Source organism: Notothenia rossii (genome assembly GCF_949606895.1).
Source record: "Notothenia rossii genome assembly, chromosome: 1".
NCBI lineage: Eukaryota > Metazoa > Chordata > Actinopteri > Perciformes > Nototheniidae > Notothenia > Notothenia rossii.
Genome location: NC_136912.1, coordinates 90,574,555 through 90,593,069, shown reverse-complemented (window position 1 = coordinate 90,593,069; position 18,515 = coordinate 90,574,555). Strand labels below are relative to the sequence as shown.

Sequence of the window (18,515 nt, the reverse complement as noted above, 5' to 3'; positions counted from 1 at the left end):
AACTCGGTATGGATCTGTTATAGGTCCTACCTTTTTCATCAAAGTTTAATACCCAATCTTTTATAATCTTATTGTCATTAATTGTGTTATATATCCCAGTCTAGCAGTCCATGCTGCACACTCCAGTAGGGCGCCTCGGTTCAATGCACTCAGATCTATTATCCACCTTAACAGAAAGACGGAAAAAAAAGTCTGTTCTTAAGCTTACGATTATTCGTTTAGCATAACACACTTTTGTCATCCGTCTTAAGTAAATGTGTAAAAGCATATATGATTCAAAGCCACACCATTCTTAAAATAGAAGACACTGTTTGTCGCCTTCTTATAAACGCAACTGCCTGCAGCCATGGTTACCACAACCACAAATCTGATGTCAGGTTGTCACCCAGTGAAAGAGTGGAGGAAATGCAAACCAATTAAACACTTCTGCGACGTTTTGTACGATTCTGCGTTGTAGCCCACATTTGTTTAAACTTGTTTGTTTTTTTGTTAACGTTCCTCATTGGGAATTTGACGCTTGTGTGAGGCGGCAGTATAAACCTGGCTTAACTCTACTTGTAACCCACATTTGCACGGACGCTCAATTCATTTTGGGGAATCGATTATTTTTATAAAGCTTTATGTAATATCTTTATGTGAAATACAAAGGGATTTTCTTTAGTCAAAACCGTCTTCACATTCAGCTCAAAATGCTGCGATCAAATTGAGCTATGAACGCAATACAGCTCATCCCTCCTCCACTGACACACCATGCGCACACACACACTTTCAATCGCACTTCCACTCCATCAGTGGCAAGCCCAGCCTTGTATCCCCACAACGAGCCCCCCCCCCACTCCTTCTCTAATAGCATATCAGGTTGCCCCACTCCCCCGGCCAGCGGCAGCACCTCCATTTCCCCAGCGCTGTAATTACTTTAGGGAGCTTCCGCGTGGGCGCAAGCAGCTACAGAGGAAAAGTGTGTGTGTTTAGTGTGTCTATGCATGTGCGTGCCCGTGCAAGATAGCGTCAGTGTGAGATCCAATAGAAGACAACAATTGTGTGTGTGTGTGTGTGTGTGTGTGAGTCAGAGCAAGTGATTGACAGAAATGTGTGTGTGTTTGTGTTTGTTTGTACGCGCACAGTTATGTGTGAGAGATCTGTGTGTTGTTTGTTTTCCAGTGACAGAGCCAGCCCCCCCCCTGCAGACAGAGTGGGTGATTAACAGGGTTGACGCCTAGAGGGTGGCCCTCTCATTAACACTGAACTCACTCACACACACACACACACACACTACAGAGGCTCTTTCTCTACTCTCGCCTTTTCTCTCTCTGTTCCTTTTCCTATTTGTGTGTGTGTGTGTGTGTGTGTGTGTGTGTGTGTGTGTGTGTGTGTGTGTGTGTGTGTGTGTGTGTGTGTGTGTGTGTGTGTGTGTGTGTGTGTGTGTGTGTGTGTGTGTGTGTGTGTGTGTGTGTGTGTGTGTGTGTGTGTGTGTGTGTGTGTGTGTGTGTGTGTGTGTGTGTGTGTGTGTGTGTGTGTGTGTGTGTGTGTGTGTGTGTGTGTGTGTGTGTGTGTGTGTGTGTGTGTGTGTGTGTGGCAATACTTTGTATCACTTAGATTTAAATCTAAAAAAATATTTTAAATTGTGACACATTTGTACAGTTCTAGTTACCAGGAAGCACTACTCTGACATTATAGTCATACTGTATATCACTAAAACACACATCAGCTGATCGGCACACGGTTGGTCCCTCACAGCAATCGTTGCCTCATTTAGTTTAAGAAGATGGTCTGTTACAGTTATGTGATGCCTATGTTGTAACGCTTTGTCCTTCTCTCTTTTTCTTCCCAGTATTACGAGATGTCCTACGGGCTCAATATTGAGATGCACAAACAGGTGAGTTTAGATTGAATCATTTTATACAAATATCTTCTGTTCCCATCACAAAAAAGACAAACCTGATGCGGGTCCATGCCTGGTGGACAATATTGGCGTACCATTCGATGGAATAAAATGGCAACTTGGTGCGACAGTGAGCAGGACGACACCTCTGAAACCAGCTGTGTGTTCGGGCACATTCCCTTTGAAGTGCTTTGGAAAAACCATCATGAACAATGTATAAGATGAACTGCAAGTTCACAACTTGGAACAAAAGAATCCACCAGATTTGTTGAATGAAACTAATACAGAATTAATTTCTTTGTTTCTTCATCCCACCCTTTGTGATTCAGACAGCATCATTTTGAATCTTGACGATGAGTGTACAAAGTGTCAAGGACTACCAATCCTTCATCGCATACTAGGGCTGCTCAATTAATCGCCATTACGATTTTGGCTTGCAACGATTATGAAAACTACATAATCGAAATAAAACGATTATTTTATTTTATTTTTTATTACTTTTTCAGTTGAATTCTACTTAAAGTTCAGGGTAATCAACTGTTAAAAACATACTTTTTCAATAAATGGATGTTTTCAAAGTAAATGGATAATCGTTATTAATAATCGTGATATCAATTATTGACTCAAATAATCGAGATTATGATTTTCCCCATTATCGAGCAGCCTTATCGCATACCCTCATTGCAGATGTTCTTAGACTTTCATGGCCATCAAAACCTTGGCAGTGTTCCAGCTTCCCTTCCCCTAACGTCAGCTATGCAGAGAAAAAGTATTTTATTTTACAGAACCTTGAGCGTCCAAAATAACACCTCATGTTGTTATTCTGTTGATGCAGACACAGCTGTGCGTTCCCAACTAACCCACCCCCACCCCCAACCCCCATGTACACCTGCTGCTCACTGATTGGCAGGTGTGAATTACAGAGATAATCTCCCTTCACTTTGGGAGTGTTCGGAGACGTTTGAATGATGCCACCTGAGGCTGTGTGTAGAAATGCACGCGCCGAGGGGGTTAGCTTCCCCGGCTGTTGCCAAATCAGTGATGACGTGTGTAAGAAGATGTGCATTTTATCATCCAAGTTAGGGAATGAGGGAATCATTTACATTTTTGGAAATTGATTTGGCAAAGTGCATAGTGGTAACGGTGGAATTCTTAAGGGCTGTATGAACATCTTTTAAATTTAAGAAAATGTTTAAGGAAGGAATAATTAGACAGTATTAGGATGTCAGCTAGCACAGATTGTTGTGTTTTTGATTTTGTGTCACTGTAAGTATTGGTTATAAGCAAGGGATAAAATAACACTTTCTTCTCCCTGCTCCTTTCCATCATGTACTACAAAAAAAAAAAAGCTTAAAGTGTACATGTTTTTGTTTTATAAAAATGACCATGAAATAAAACTTCCAGGTAATATCTTAAGAGATCCTTCCTGAATCTAGACGGTGCAGCTAGAATCTGTTGGCCATTTTGAAAAGGAAAGAAAAGGCAGCAGAGGGGTGAGGAGGCGATATCCGTACAACACTTTGTGTGGCTGAAGCCGGGGGAGTAATTTATGCTCAGCCTGTAGGAGGGAGAGAGAGCGATGGGCCTCTAAAGGGCTAGCCCTTATCGGTGACCTCGTCTGGCGCTGCCTCTCCACACACACTAACACACACACACACCGTCTTTATGATTGACGGTGCGCGCTGACAGCCATATTGGGAGAGCCGAGAATGCTTTGACAAATGGTCACGCAGAAGTAGCAGCTCCCATGATTTAAAGACCTTCACATGTACACACACACACACACACACACACACACTAACACACACACACACACACACACACACACACACACACACACACACACACACACACACACACGGAGCAAGGATGCACAAGATGGCTGTGGTGCACACACACAAAAACACACAGACTGAGACTTATGTGTGCGGTTCCACCCTTTTCCTTTATCTGAAAGGAATGAAATTGTGTGTGTGTGTGTGTGTGTGTGTGTGTGTGTGTGTGTGTGTGTGTGTGTGTGTGTGTGTGTGTGTGTGTGTGTGTGTGTGTGTGTGTGTGTGTGTGTGTGTGTGTGTGTGTGTGTGTGTGTGTGTGTGTGTGTGTGTGTGTGTGTGTGTGTGTGTGTGTCTTTGTGATATTGTACATTTGTGTGTGTGGTTTGCAACTGCCTAAGTGTTGATGCGGTGCCCTTCTATTAGCGCTTATGTATTTGTGTGTGTGTTAATGGCACGTGTTTATAAGCGTGTGTGTGTTAGTGCATTTTTGTGTGTGTGTGTCGGTGCGCTTGGTGCACAGTATAAGTGGGTGCAGAGAATCTCTAGTTCCATTAGAGAGTTGAAATTGAAGGGGATGTGTGGAAATGAATGTCGAGGAGCATTCATGTCTGGGCCTATTGTGCACAGCCAGTCCCTCCCCCCACCCCCCCACCATCATCACCTCCTCTTCCTCCTCCTCTGCTCCTCCTCCCTCCCCACCTCTGTCTCTATTTCCCTCTCTTTCTTTCTCTCTCACACTCTCACACATTCAATTGCTCCCTCTTGATCACTCTGTCCCACTCAATTCAGAACATTTCTCTCTTTCTCTCTCTTTCTCTCTGTTCTCTTGTCTCTGTTTCTCCGTTTTGTCTTGTACCAGTTTTCTTATTTGAAGTCTACACATCAGGTTTAGCCTTGCCCTTTCACACATGTAGCTCAACACAGGAGATTGATCATGTCAGAGGTGATCTCATTTGGTCGACTAAAATACAACCCATTTGTCAAGCCATCGATTGATAGATGCGGGTAGAAATACAAATAAAAAGCCTTCAAACTCTAAATGAACTGCATAAGCTGCAGTGAATTCTACTTGTGAAACCTCAATTATTTATAAATAAACTTAAAAAGGCCAATGTAACATTTGAATAGATGTTGCGTTATTCATTATACCTAAATGACAATAACAGACTCAAAGCCAATCAGTATCTACTTGCACTCATTCGTATGATTTCCAAAAAATAAAAACACCAAAGCAAAGTGGATTTCCATGCAAGTGTACTAAGTTTATCATTTAAACACAAGGCACTTTTAAAGGCAATACTAAAAACAAACAATACTAAATACAACACAACAATTATGCTATTTATTAGACCTAACAGGAAACATACCAATTCTAATATCCCTTTGTATTGTGATTTGCTGCACCAGGTTTCTTTTTTTTTAATACATTCGCCCATCCAACCTATTAATAGAGCCAATCCGCTTCACCAAACTCAAGTGTATAAATCAACCACCCCGACCCCCCTAAATGCTGTATTCTGTCCACTGAGACTTTAACAGGAGCTTATTGATCAACCAACCAGAAGGTCGAAGTTCTCATCTTCTGAAAAAACCTTACCTCTTCTTATCTCTATTGTTTCTTATACCTTTAGGGGTAAGCAATACTTGGAAGCTTAGTCAGGGATTCATGACCTGTATAAATAGATATTCATGACTATCGTTATTCTATAGTATTATCACAATTGTGACTTCAGCCCTTCTCGACCAAAGTGTCCACATCTAGTCGTCCTATCAGTTCGACACTATAGTTGCTGTATTTATATAAATTCCCGTTCTTCATCCCCCTTCACACGCAGAGGCAATTCAAAGTGCTTAACATTCTCATTTACACATAATAGTAAGACAACAGAGAGGAACACAATAAATAAACATAATGGAATAACAGATTCATAAAAACAATGCATTAATGAGATACAAAATAGTTTAAAAACGACATTGTAAATACGGTAGGTGCTAAAACAAGTTAAAAGGCTTCTGGGTAAGCAGCTCTAAAAAGTATTGTTTTTAGCCTCGACTTAAAAGAACTCAGCGTGGGTGAAGACCTCAGGTTTTCTGGAAGTTTGCTCCGTTTGTGGGGAAGCATCAAAACTAAAAGCAGCTTCGGGGTGTTTGGTTCTGAGCCGGGGAACAATAATGGGTAAGCCCGCCCCCGATGATCTCAGAGCTCTGGGGGGGCTCGTAACAGGGCAACATGTCAGACATATATTGGGGTCCCAAACCATTTAATGCTTTATAAGTTAACAATATGATTTTGTAAGCTCCTGGTAGCCAGTGCAGAGATCTGAGTACTGGGGTGATGTGTTCTACTCTTTTTGTTTTGGTCAGAGACCTGTAAATACACTATTACAGTAATAGTAGTGTTTGTTGTCCAAAGCCAACCACAATAAAAACATCATCAACACTTAGTCATTGTGAATCATCCGGACAATTCACAGATGGGCTCAATCTGACATTTCACATATTTTGTTCTGGGACTCTGGCAGGGGAAAGTCTGGTCAATGTCCAGTCCAAATAATTGGGATATTTGGGTTTTCACATTCTGCTCTTCTGGGTAACGTCTCTATAGTTTCAGGGTTGCAGCGCAGGTGTGAAAGGCACTCCGGTGAAGAGAAGTCAGGTTGAAATCTGGACTGAAATGGGGATATGTTGAATGAAGCGCCATTTTTGTTGCCGGGTCCCCTTTGTGTTCCTTTGTTCTGTTTTCTCCCCATCTTCTTTAGTCGTCAATGCGTTTCCTGCCTGACAACATTAATCTCCATCTGTGGTTTGTTTATGATGTATGTAGTGTATGTACTTTTATTGTGCGTCTAAATAATGCACAAGCAGTTGTAATGCACACACTGTACAGTATTCCCAATTCCCACAACATTCATGCCTAATGAGGGCGCCTATAGGTTGAACTCTAGAAGCCCTCTTGACTATTTACTTTTGTTAAGTGTGATGGCATCATTATGTAGAGCTTTTTAAATAATTAAAAACAGAAGAGCTGAAATAATAGGATCATTATTTGACTGTTTATTTAATTTAATAAGAAAGTCATCTGCATACATTTGCAAATATTGCACTATGCTGCTTTTCTACCTCTTATGTGATCGTACCCTTATTATATATTTGTGTTTTGGACTGTAGGAGATTAGGCCGGCTATTGTTTTACAATTTTCGACATTTTGTAGAGCGTTCCTCTTTTCAGTATCATCAGAAGGATTGGTAATATTAAAAAAACAAAAACCTGCTGAACTATCAACCAGGGGCTCATGAGACATAATGGACCCCTTGAAAGTTTAAATGTATCATATGTTGTGCTAATGGACGAAATGATTGCTGTGTTAATACATTTTCAAAAAGGCGCTTTCACACAAAGTACTTTTCCCACAAAGGTCCCTGAGAACTCTTTAGTTCTCATGAACTAAGTACAGATCGCGTTCACACCGGAATAAGTCCCTGGGGGTGGATTAGGCAAATGAAGCCGCTGACGTCACTTCTTCTTCTGCTTTGGGTTTACTGGCAGGCCGTAAACAACTTCACGGCGTATACTGCCACCCGGAGTCTCCGGCCGGAAGTCCCCGCAGCTTCTACTGAAGCTTTCCGAGTAAACGGCCAGAACGCCGACACCTCCTCATCTCCACCGCTCCCATGTTTTCTTTTGTGTTGTCATAAGTTAGTCTCTATGCGTTTCTGCGCTGTGCTAATGCTAATAATGCTAATGCGAGGATAATAAAATGGCGGCTTCGCAAACGTTTTTGGGAGTTTGACGGGGCGTGGTTTGCAATCCGCCCAGCCAATCAGACACAGGAACCTTTTTCTCCCACGAAAGTCGCTGCTCTCTAGCAGGGTCTGAAAAGGGGGTAAAAAAGGTTCTCTAGAACTAATTTAGTTCCTGGGACTTTTTGGTGTGAACGCAACTAAATCGTAGTTCTCAGGAACCTTTGTGGGAAAAGTACTTGGTGTGAACGCGCCTAAAGTAACTATCCATTGTAGTAAAGTAAAAGTACAGTATTTCCTTCTTAACTTTAGTAGATTAGAAAGAGTAAATGCTTAATAATGTCACAAGTACTACCTGCTGGATTACTTTCTTCTACTGCTGGTCAGATTGTGTAACTGTTGTAACTGCAAAGAGCTATTTCTATGTCTTCAATCTTTTTGAGCTGTTAAAATAATTATGAGCAAGCATCACGTCCGGTTGTATTCCTGGCAGGAAGCAGCAGAACTCCAACAGTGCAGCTCATTCAGGGACAAACGCTCGACACCCTGAGGAAGTCTGTGAAATGTTACGTTTGTTTAGGCTGCCTTCCATGCTTCCTTGAAACCCATTTCAAATCAACTCAAACACATTTCTGAATCGGTGTTTGCTTTCCTCATTGAGTCAACATTTTTCAAATTACAAAAGATAAAGCTTATTTAAAGACATCTCCAACAGCAATGAATTCAGTCTCTTGTATTGTACATGTATTTGTCCAGTGTCCAAGTCCAGTTGTATTATTATGTATGCGTTACGTGCACACATACAAAGCGCCTGTCAGTGAATGTGTGCTCCAGTAGCACTTGAGGAAAACTAGAAGCAAAATGTAAAGGACAAAAGGGAGGAAGAAACGTTCAGACGGATGAAAACTGAGAGGGGGATAATGGAGAGCACAGATAAAAGAAGAAACAGAATCTGGGTTGGGGGAAAAAAAGAGGGAGAGGCGGCATAAAGGGCACCGAAAAAGAGGAAGAGACATAGTTAGTGTGTGTGTGTGTGTGTGTGTGTGTGTGTGTGTGTGTGTGTGTAGCGGATAGCAGAGAAGCGCTTGATGGGAGCTGTGCTCTGCATGCATAATGATTGTTAGGAGGGCCCCTCTCCTCCCCGTGCCACAAATTAGGCTCTAACACAATTACTGCTGCTTTGCATATCTCAGACGGATTGGATGATTACCAACCAAATGTGATAATAGACCTGCATGTGAGAAAGATAGGGAATGTGCTCGGCCAGAAATAGGAAAAGGTGTGTGTGTGTGTTTCATGGGTGATGGTTGCACAGTGTGTTTGCATGTGCTTCCACTGGTTTGTGAAAGAGTATTCAGTACAAGCAACTTAATTAATGGCGTGTGTGTGTGGGGGGGGGGGGGGGGGGGGGGTGTGTGTGTTGTTGCAGGATATGTGTGCCCAGGTTTGGGAAGGTCATAGCCAACGTTTCCCATACTGATGAGTGTAGTGTGAATTATGAGGGTTTAAAGGATAGCTGATATTCTGTATAAAGAGCAGACCAAGAATTGACAACGAACAACTGTGATGACAAACATAGAAAATAAGGCTATGAAATGTTGCGCTCCAAACCAGATCTGCAGAGTTTTGGCCTGTGTTTTTTTTAAAAATATTATAATGGCGCACTTTTCATACAAAGTATAACATCAAATTGAATGTAGTATGTCATGTATTTATTTGTATGTATGTGGATCATTTGTACACAAGAAAGTCCCAGATTGTTTACTAAGCCGTGAGCTTACTCTATAGTCAACTGCCCCACAATGCATTGCATGCTGCTGAGACCGAATGTCAAAATGTGTGATAGCATTGTTACTTTTATTAAGTATAATACGTTTTCACGGGCTCCAGTAACCATTTAAATACCAATTATGTTGGCAGTTCCAATGACTCGAAATGTCCTACGCTTTTTTCGAGGATATAACGGAATATAAGAGGTTCCTTTTTAAAATGTTGCGGCCGTCAGTATTATAATAAGTCATACAGATCATACATAGTAGTTCATTTTGTTGGCAGTATGCTGTACATACACATTAAGTATGTAGCAGGTTAGTGTGCTATTTTTAGTGGTGGAAAGCTACTAAATACATTTCCTCAAGTACTGAACCTAATTTAAAAGATTGCGATACTTCTTTACCTCACTATTTCCATTTTATGCTTCTTCTCCACTGCAATTTGGAAGCAACCATTTTTCTTTTTACTCCACTACATTCATTTAACAGCTTTACTGACTAGATACTTTGCAGATTTTAAATTCAATTAAATCATTATAATAATAGTAATATGATCAAGCCACAAAGCAGCATGATAAGTGCAACTTGAAAATGATGGACAAATGAATGCATTTCTAATTATAATACAATAATTAAATGGGCTGTTCTGCATAAGTACTTTTAAATGTGTTTATTAAAGTATATTTGGATGCCAAACATGATTAGGGTTTTAAACACCACCTTGGTAAGATAAGAGTGGGTGGGCTTTTTTTCATTTAACACATAAAACGTCACCCTCATGTGCCTCTGTGTCACACCTAAACAAATTATCACTTGCTCCAACAGCGCCTAAATAACAGAGTAATGAACACATTTCACATGAGGCTGAATGCAAACGTGTGCTGGAAAAGACCTAAAAATATCCGTCGTTTGAGGGGTTTTCCCACCTTTGCTGCTACCTAACGAGCTTCACGCTGTCTAGTGATAATCGTGCGAAATAAATCTAACAAATATAGCCCAGTCTGTTCTCACCAACATAGTCCTGAGTCTACGTCGGCTCATGCAAAAAAAACCTGTGGACTAATTTATTTATTTTTTGATCGGTTACGGTCGTCATTGTGTCAGGTTAGGGAATTATGGAGTCGTTAAATGTTGCCATGACGAGGTCGAGGGACTTCCCAGACGGCACACAGTAAAAGCCCCCGACTTTAACGACATCAGGAAGAGATGCTAGTGACCGACATCCAGAAACAAATAGTGAGAAGTTGAGACTGTGCTGGATGTTTTGTGTTTGGGAAAGCCTTCAAAATAAAAACAACATAACTGACCTTCATCTTTACCACAGGTCCTTGACAGTTAGCAAATTCGAAGGGGGGAAATCCCTCAAGCAAACGCACATCGGTCATTGAAAGTGCATTCTATATATATATATATATATATATGTTTCAGGTTTTAGTCTGCCTTCACTGTAATGCAGCAGAACTGAGAAGTATTCACACGTTCAAGCCTCTCTCTCTTTTTAATTGTTGTCTGTGAGCTTCTGTAAAGCCCGCAAGCTCTCATTATAAAAAATGATCAGTGTTGTATCTGTAATTAACCTTGATCCGTGTATCAAACAATGACGCTTTGGTTCCTGAAATGTGAGGGCATTTCGCCTGAAAGGTCCTTGAGGCAGATGTTTAAGAAGGTGTGGGAACCCTTCTCATATTATTCCTCTTTCACTTCACTGTGTTTACAGAACGCTCTGTGCTTCTATTACTCACTCAGTCAGTCGTGAGGGAACGCGTGAAAGGCAAAAAAAAAAAATCTAACATGCTTTTCTCTCTGTCTGACGAAGCTGTGAAACATCATAGTTTACGTATTTATGTTCACCCTTCTAACTTAAGCACCAAATTCATCTGCATCCGAAAATAGTCTCCAGCAAATACACCATTAACTGCTGTTTGAGAAACACCCCGAATCTCTAAGCAACCTTTACTCAATGTCGAGTACGCTTGCTTGGTAGCACATGTCTTCCGAGTCACTTCCTTTTAGAAGAGAGGCAAGAATCCTTCCTGGCATTCGGAAAACAAAGAGTGGAACAGGCGAGCAAGTGTGCAGGTGTGCGTCATATGAGAGGCCCCGCCTTACATTTTTCCGCCACAGATTTGGGGAAATTGGTCCGTGCGCAAAGCATTATGGGGATTTTAAGACCGTGAAGTCTACACATGTGCAGCCTCGAAATTTCTCGCCACGAAGTACGCCGGGCTCGGTAGAATTCCAAGTATGCTGGACATTGGAACAGTCCTTCGGCGGCACTCGATGACGTAGTGTGCTTGAAATAGTGGCTCTGGAGCAGCTTTACTCGACATTGAGAAACACTTGAAGTGTAGACTAAATTAAAAAATTAGACTAAATATACTTTACTGATCCCAGATTTTTTGTCGCAACAGCATTTCAAAAATACATAAAAAATGAATAAAAGAAACAGCAGTAAATATAAACATATTAATAACAGAAAGATCTATTAATCTTGAGTATCTACAGAGTACACAATATAAACACAATATGTTAAAAAAAAAACACTAACTGACTGACCTACTAACACATTTCTACACAGTTATAACAACGATAAATATGCACGAATGTAAACATAACAATGTGGTGTACTAGTAGGGTTAGGGTACACCACATTGCAAAGCAGATGAATGCAAAGGCCCAGATTACTGTTGATGCGGTTCAGTGTAAAACAATCAATGGAATGAAGTCCTGAGTACGGACGGGTCAGAAATGTGTTTTTGTTCACTGGGATGATCGTTTTAACTGAAATATCTCTCTCTTTCTCCTCAGGCTGAGATAGTGAAGAGATTGAACGGGATCTGCGCACAAGTCCTCCCCTACCTGTCTCAGGAGGTAAGAGACGTCTCTCACCCCCTGACCCCCCGCACTAGTCCTTACATCCTGGAATGAGATCAGCCTCATTCCCGCCTCATTACCTCCCAACCTCCCCGACCCCTCACTCCTCTCTTCTCGTCATTCATCATCACTCGCTTCCCCTTCTGCAAATCACTTTCACTTCCCTCCCCCCACTCTCCTCTGCCATATTCAATCTGTCCTCCCAGAATTCCCTCCTTCCTCCTTCTTCCTCCCACTCCCACTCTTTTCCTTTTATACATGTTTGTGTGTGTGTCAGTGTAATAAATGGTTGTGTGATTCAGATAAGCCTGGCTCTTATCTGCCCACCAGGGCGTTGACCTCCACCCATTACGTGTGTGTGTGTGTGTGTGTGTGTGTGTGTGTGTGTGTGTGTGTGTGTGTGTGTGTGTGTGTGTGTGTGTGTGTGTGTGTGTGTGTGTGTGTGTGTGTGTGTGTGTGTGTGTGTGTGTGTGTGTGTGTGTGTGTGTGTGTGTGTGTGTGTGTGTGTGTGTGTGTGTGTGTGTGTGTGTGTGTGTGTGTGTGTGTGTGTGTGTGTGTGTGTGTGTGTGTGTGTCCGGAGGGGAGGCATCAGAGAGGGTTGTCGGGTCTCTGTTGGGACTATTGATATTGATCTAACCTCTCAACCTCCCCCCCCCCTTCCCATACTCTCCTTCCCTTGTTTCTGTCTCGCTTTTATTGTCTCTCTCACTTTCCCTTTCTCTCCCCCCTTCTCTCTCGCTCCAGCACCAGCAGCAGGTCCTGGCAGCCATAGAGAGGGCCAAGCAGGTCACCCCCCCAGAGATGAACTCCATCATAAGGGTATGATGTTCTTCCTCCTCCCCCCCCTGCCCCGCTTCACGGTCTTATGAAGTCACATGTATTGATCATTATCACCAATTCTACTGTTTATTTTAATGCCTCTCCTTTATTGGCTTATAGTTTGTGAATAATTGAATGTCTATAATTAGAAATTTGAGCTTTTATCATTAATTGAGTGTAAATGGGATGATGCCCTCTACCCTTCACTGCATGGGCACGTTTGTATCATATAGTTATATAAGCTAGCTTTTACGGCTGTACCCATTATACAAACAAAAAGCTTTAACTGAGATTTCTTATGTTTTAAATGTCTGTCTTAATTAAGTTAAAAAAAACACCTAAGATTTTTTAATTAGCTAATATTTTTTTAACATAAAATGTATTTTAATGAATAAAACTCTTCAGTGTCATCAACATAAACACATATTTGGTTGTCTAAATATTGTTTTTGGTGTGTTTTAATATTGCTGCTGGTCCACCCTATTAATACAGGTGTGTGCAATCTGCTTCTTCCTAAACCATATGGATTGTAACAGTGTATATTATTAGATACAAACATGTTGTGTTGCATCCGCTGCTAGAATTCTACAAATATTTAACATGTATAATATTAGTTAGGCCTAATCTATCCATAACTGTTAAGAAGTACCATCTTTAAACAAAATGAATAGCCGTGCATTAAAACTAAAAGTTGTTATTAATGAAGCTTTAACGCGTACGTCCCTAGTAGCTAAAAAACAGAATGATGTTGGAGGCATTAGCTGCTCGCCGTCATCCTTCATCTCTGTGGCTCTAACGTTAGCCGGCTACACTTTATCAATACAAGCCTTGTAGATGCTAGCTTAGCTACTCCGTCATTTTACCCGAGCTTTAGTATTAGCTATCCGAGCCACTCCATCATTTTGACTATGCGTCTGGTGTTAGCTAGCATGGCCACTCCATCACGGTGATTCATGATTCAAAGAGGCGCCTTGTCTTTGTGTCTCCTGCTTTAAATACAGAGGATACAGTCCTGCTTTTAAGGCTCCACGCTCTTCTTAGCACAGGGAACCATTTTCATATGCCTTTCTTCATGGCCATTAATATCCGACTAGGACATAGTTAGCTCTGGTTCTGAATGTAAGGCAGAGCTGTTGTAGGAGTGGTCAGTCAGGATTGTCCACTGTCCTGACGTCAAATGTACAATGTGTCTTTCTGTACGTTAAAATCAGGCGTGTATCCCATGGTATTTCTTCCATGTATTTGTATGTTACAAACACCTCTGTTGTGCACAGTGTTCTCCTCTCTTGCTTGTTTTCTCCGGGCGATATAGATTGAGAAATTGCGTGTGTTTATAAATAAGTTATGTGTGCTGCAGACTTTCCATCTCCTACCCAGCATGTATTGTAGCTATGATATGTTCCCTCCATCCATCCTTTTGTGCCTGAGCTATTAGCCGCGTGCCTCGGGGGTTATATATTAAACATCATTTGCCATGTATAATAGGCCTGTGTGTGTGTGTGTGTGTGTGTGTGTGTGTGTGTGTGTGTGTGTGTGTGTGTGTGTGTGTGTGTGTGTGTGTGTGTGTGTGTGTGTGTGTGTGTGTGTGTGTGTGTGTGTGTGTGTGTGTGTGTGTGTGTGTGTGTGTGTGTGTGTGTGTGTGTGTGTGTGTGTGTGTGTGTGTGTGTGTGTGTGTGTGTGTGTGTGTGTGTGTGTGTGTGTGTGTCTCTCGCTGCTGCTGCTGCTGCTGTGCCTAAGTTGAGTGTGTTTGTGTTCCATGTAGCAGCAGCTCCAGGCTCACCAGCTGTCTCAGCTCCAGGGTCTCGCCCTGCCCATGACCCCCCTGCCGCTGGGCCTCAGCCAGCCGAGCCTCCCCGCCGTCACCACCTCCTCCGGCCTCTTTTCCCTCTCCTCCCTGCTGGCCTCCCAAGCCCAGATGGCCAAGGAGGAGAAAGCGTCCCGCGAGGGCGTGGACAGCCACCGCGAGGAGGACGGAGACAAGTCCGATTAGAGAGGTGTCCCCCATTCAGCTCTGTTTTTGTCCAGAGACCTGAACACCCAGATCTGAGCTCCCTTTGGCCTCCAGCCTCTCCCCTGGTCTCTCTCTCTCTCTCTCTCTCTCTCTCTCTGACCTTAGCTAACAGGCTTCAGTCCCACCGCTACAGACCCCTAAACTCCTCCTTTTAACGGGAGGGCTTCGGCACCTGCCCCTTAAATCAGACTAGCCCTGATCGCTTCATATTTACTCCACTTGTTTCTTTACCGCCATCACAGCGTCTCCTGTTTCTTCAAATACTTTCTATGTGATTAAGTTTCAGTAATTTTGTGTTTTACTTTTTTAAATCAAGACTGCTCTCTATCATCCTGTCTCCTGTTTCTTTTTGCCTCTCTTCCTCCCACTCACACACCTCTCGCCTCTGTTCTAGGCGGGTCCTTGTTATACTGAACTCAACTCACACTAGGTGTTAAAACAGTAGGAGTCTTTGGCGAGCTGTACAACTTCAGTCACACAGGATTCCTCCAAGCTGATGTTTTTCCTAAGAAATGGGTCTGATCTGTAGTGGTGATATGTGGTTCAGTACAGTATGCATGCATTCATTACAGTCCAAACCGTGGACTGTTACAGATCAGAAGTGTTTCAAAATGCCAACATGTCCCGCTTAAAGATGGAAACGTCCCGTACACACACACACACACACACATACACATACACATACACACCAAAAACGGATGTATTCAGAAGACGTCTACCGTACAGAAACTAGAGAAAGGAAAAGCAAATAAACATCCTACTGAGCGACTCGGAGTACATAACAAACCCACTTAAGTAAATAAACCCCCCCCCCCTTGTTATTGTTGATCCTCATCTGACCCTGTGAGGTGCGTTAGATATATCCACCCTCAGCTGAAAGCCTTTCTCCGGTGGTTGAATGAACGGAGATGCCGCCTGACTCCCACCACCTTTTGCATCTTTAATGTGCACTAATATTAGCACAGAGGGGGAGTGTGTGTGCATGTTGTGTGTTTGACAGCAGAGGGCAGTGTGTGTCTTCCGCCTCTCAGAGCAAAAGGAGGACAGGACAATGACAGAGTGCAGGCCGTGTCACCAGGGACAACGGCTTATTTATCCCTCCTGTGTGGACTAACTTAATATACAGGGCAAGACTGGTGACATGAATCTCTGCATGCGGTCAGGCCCAGTGTGTCATGATCTGAAAAGTCTTTGCTTTGTCTCTCAGTGTGAAACAAACACGACTGGCCCCGTGCTTTAGATCTCTGGGTACTTTCAGACTGAAATACTGTTCATTTTGATTCACCGTACACACACACACACACCAACACTACAGAAAGCCTCCATACAGAGTGGGACATCCCCACAACTCTTCCTCAGTGCAGAACTCACACATGAAGCACAAGCGTCCTCCACAGCTGCTCCGCTGAGTTAAAAACTCCCATCAGCCCCACAGGATCTGTTTTCAATTATCTTGTCTTGATTAGGCCTCTCGTCAGGTGGAAGTTGGCCGGGTCTGTCCTGGGAATAATGTGATGTCTGTGAACGAATCTGTGTTCAAAATCTGGGTATCTTCGTAGCGCCCAAAGCAATTCACATATTTGGAACATGACATAAAACCACCACATCCCACACTGCATGTCAAACCTCTGTCTCTCTCCATGACACAAAAGAGTCCCACATTCAGGGTCGTAGTTAACACTCATACAATATAATCCTCATGTTCACGTCTCAAACTCACATACACACAAAGAAACTCCAGAAGGAACCTTCACACGGACTGTTTGTCGGATCAAATACTCCGTGTGAAGGGAAGAAAAAACGCTGAATTGACAATACGGTACTGTTTGGATTATTCTAATTTACTCTGCAACATCATGAAATGCTTTCACCATCCCAGACAAATGTCCACTGTCAATATAAAATGCAGATTTGGGCTCCAGCGAACTATTATTTGAGATAAAGTGGCCATAAAAATCAGTCCAATCTCAGTAACGATCCAATCAACAGCTGTGTGGCGAGCTGTGTGTGTGTGTGTAGGGGGTTAAAAGGGTCTAGTAGCATCCAAAACGGCCCCATTAAAGTCTTCTTACACAACATTAAGACATTTAACCCTTCTTTTGGATTATTTAGCGAAACATATTCAATTACAGATTAGCCTCAGTGGTGATCAGACTGTCGATCCACAGATCTTATTAGGCATGTTTGTTTTTAAGTGTTCATTTGAAGACAACCTGTGTTCAAAGTCGTTATACACACCTGGGCCGACACACACACTTTCCCAGCGTCCTCTCTGGTGTTATGGCTACATGTGGTGGAGTGTGTTAAAAGCTTTTATTTTGAAAAAACATCTTAGGCATGATGATAAAGCACATGAAGCGATAGTATACACATTGCACGTTACTGCATTCAGAATAAAACCCTTCATGTGTCTACAAGTTCAGATCAGATGCTGTCGGTGACTTCTGTGTTGTGGTGTCTGCGTGTGTGTGTGTATAAACAGTTGAACAGTTGTGCATGGTTGATACACACATGGTTGCTGTCCTACTCAAACTAAAGCTAACCTGCTATTCTTCTTGCAGCACCTCCCCTCTCATATACATGTAGACAAAGCAACACACACACACTCACTCAATGCATGTCAGCGGGGGAGCCAACCACGATTGATTTCTAGTGGAGACATTTTTTTTTTTTTTTTAATGAATGTTTGGTCCACATTTCCTGTGATCAATGCACTTGTTTTTTTCTCCTTCTTTGTTTTTTAAATATTAATCGATATGAACTAGAACGAGAGTTACAAAGCTGACGTTATAAACATACAAATGAAATTCTATGTATTTGTTAAAGTAGTTGGAGGCGCTCGTCTCCCTATACAGTTCTACATAGAAAGCTTTATGTGTATATAGCCACATCTTTTCCCGTCTGTCTGGATGATTCTTGTGCTATTGTGTTACAAAAACTGATGTGACACCAGGGGGGAAACTGCAGTACGTTCAACCTTTGACCCTTTCCCTCTTCTATGGACCCCGACCCCCTTAACTCCCCGCCCCCCCCCCCCCCCCCCCCAACTTTTTGCCCCATAGCGTGAAGCATTGTAAGCGTTTTGAGCTTTGTAAAGGTCTTTTTTTAAATACTTATTTTGTGCATAATGTAAAACCTGAAAGTGTGTACTTTGGCAAAAAAAAAAAAATGTTTTGTGTCTGAAATCATAGCTTCATTGAAAAAAAAAAAAGAAACTATAAAAAGTACAACAAACATTTACTATAAATAATATGAAATGTTCTGCAGTAAGGAAGGACTTCTGGTGCCTTACAAATAAAGTCAATCAAATCATAAAACAACTGCTTTCTCTGTCTCCTTTACTTTAAGCCTTTACTATGAATGATTCATGTATTTAACAAATGTACACTTTTTTAGGTCACGAGATGAACTCATTTGGATGACTGTTCATGCTGAAAACCTCGATTTAAGATGGGCAAACCTACCTCTGAGGGTTTTAAAGGTCTCCTATCATGCAAAATGCACTTTGTTTACATCTTTTATACAGATATGTGTGTCCGGTGTGTCAGGGAACTCACAAAGTATCAGAAAATAAAACCCTCTCTTTTTTCCTCCTTACCCAAATCTCTAAAAACGGGGGTACAACGGAGCTGATCCAGATT

At 42.1% G+C, this 18,515-nt stretch overlaps 1 protein-coding gene across 2 annotated transcripts in view; it reads left to right on the top strand.

The window, feature by feature from the left end:
- Nucleotides 1-18,194, top strand: part of tle5 (TLE family member 5, transcriptional modulator) — a 41,344-nt gene extending 23,150 nt beyond the window's left edge. The window contains exons 4-7 of one of the 2 annotated variants that reach the window (XM_079688072.1): nucleotides 1,832-1,876; nucleotides 11,979-12,041; nucleotides 12,789-12,863; nucleotides 14,626-18,194. In XM_079688072.1, coding sequence (XP_079544198.1) covers nucleotides 1,832-1,876; nucleotides 11,979-12,041; nucleotides 12,789-12,863; nucleotides 14,626-14,853 — 411 coding nt within the window. In that variant the 3' untranslated portion in view covers nucleotides 14,854-18,194. The remainder of the gene's footprint in view (nucleotides 1-1,831; nucleotides 1,877-11,978; nucleotides 12,042-12,788; nucleotides 12,864-14,625) is intronic. The other variant, XM_079688073.1, reaches the window with a different exon arrangement.
- The last annotated feature ends 321 nt before the right edge of the window (nucleotides 18,195-18,515 follow it).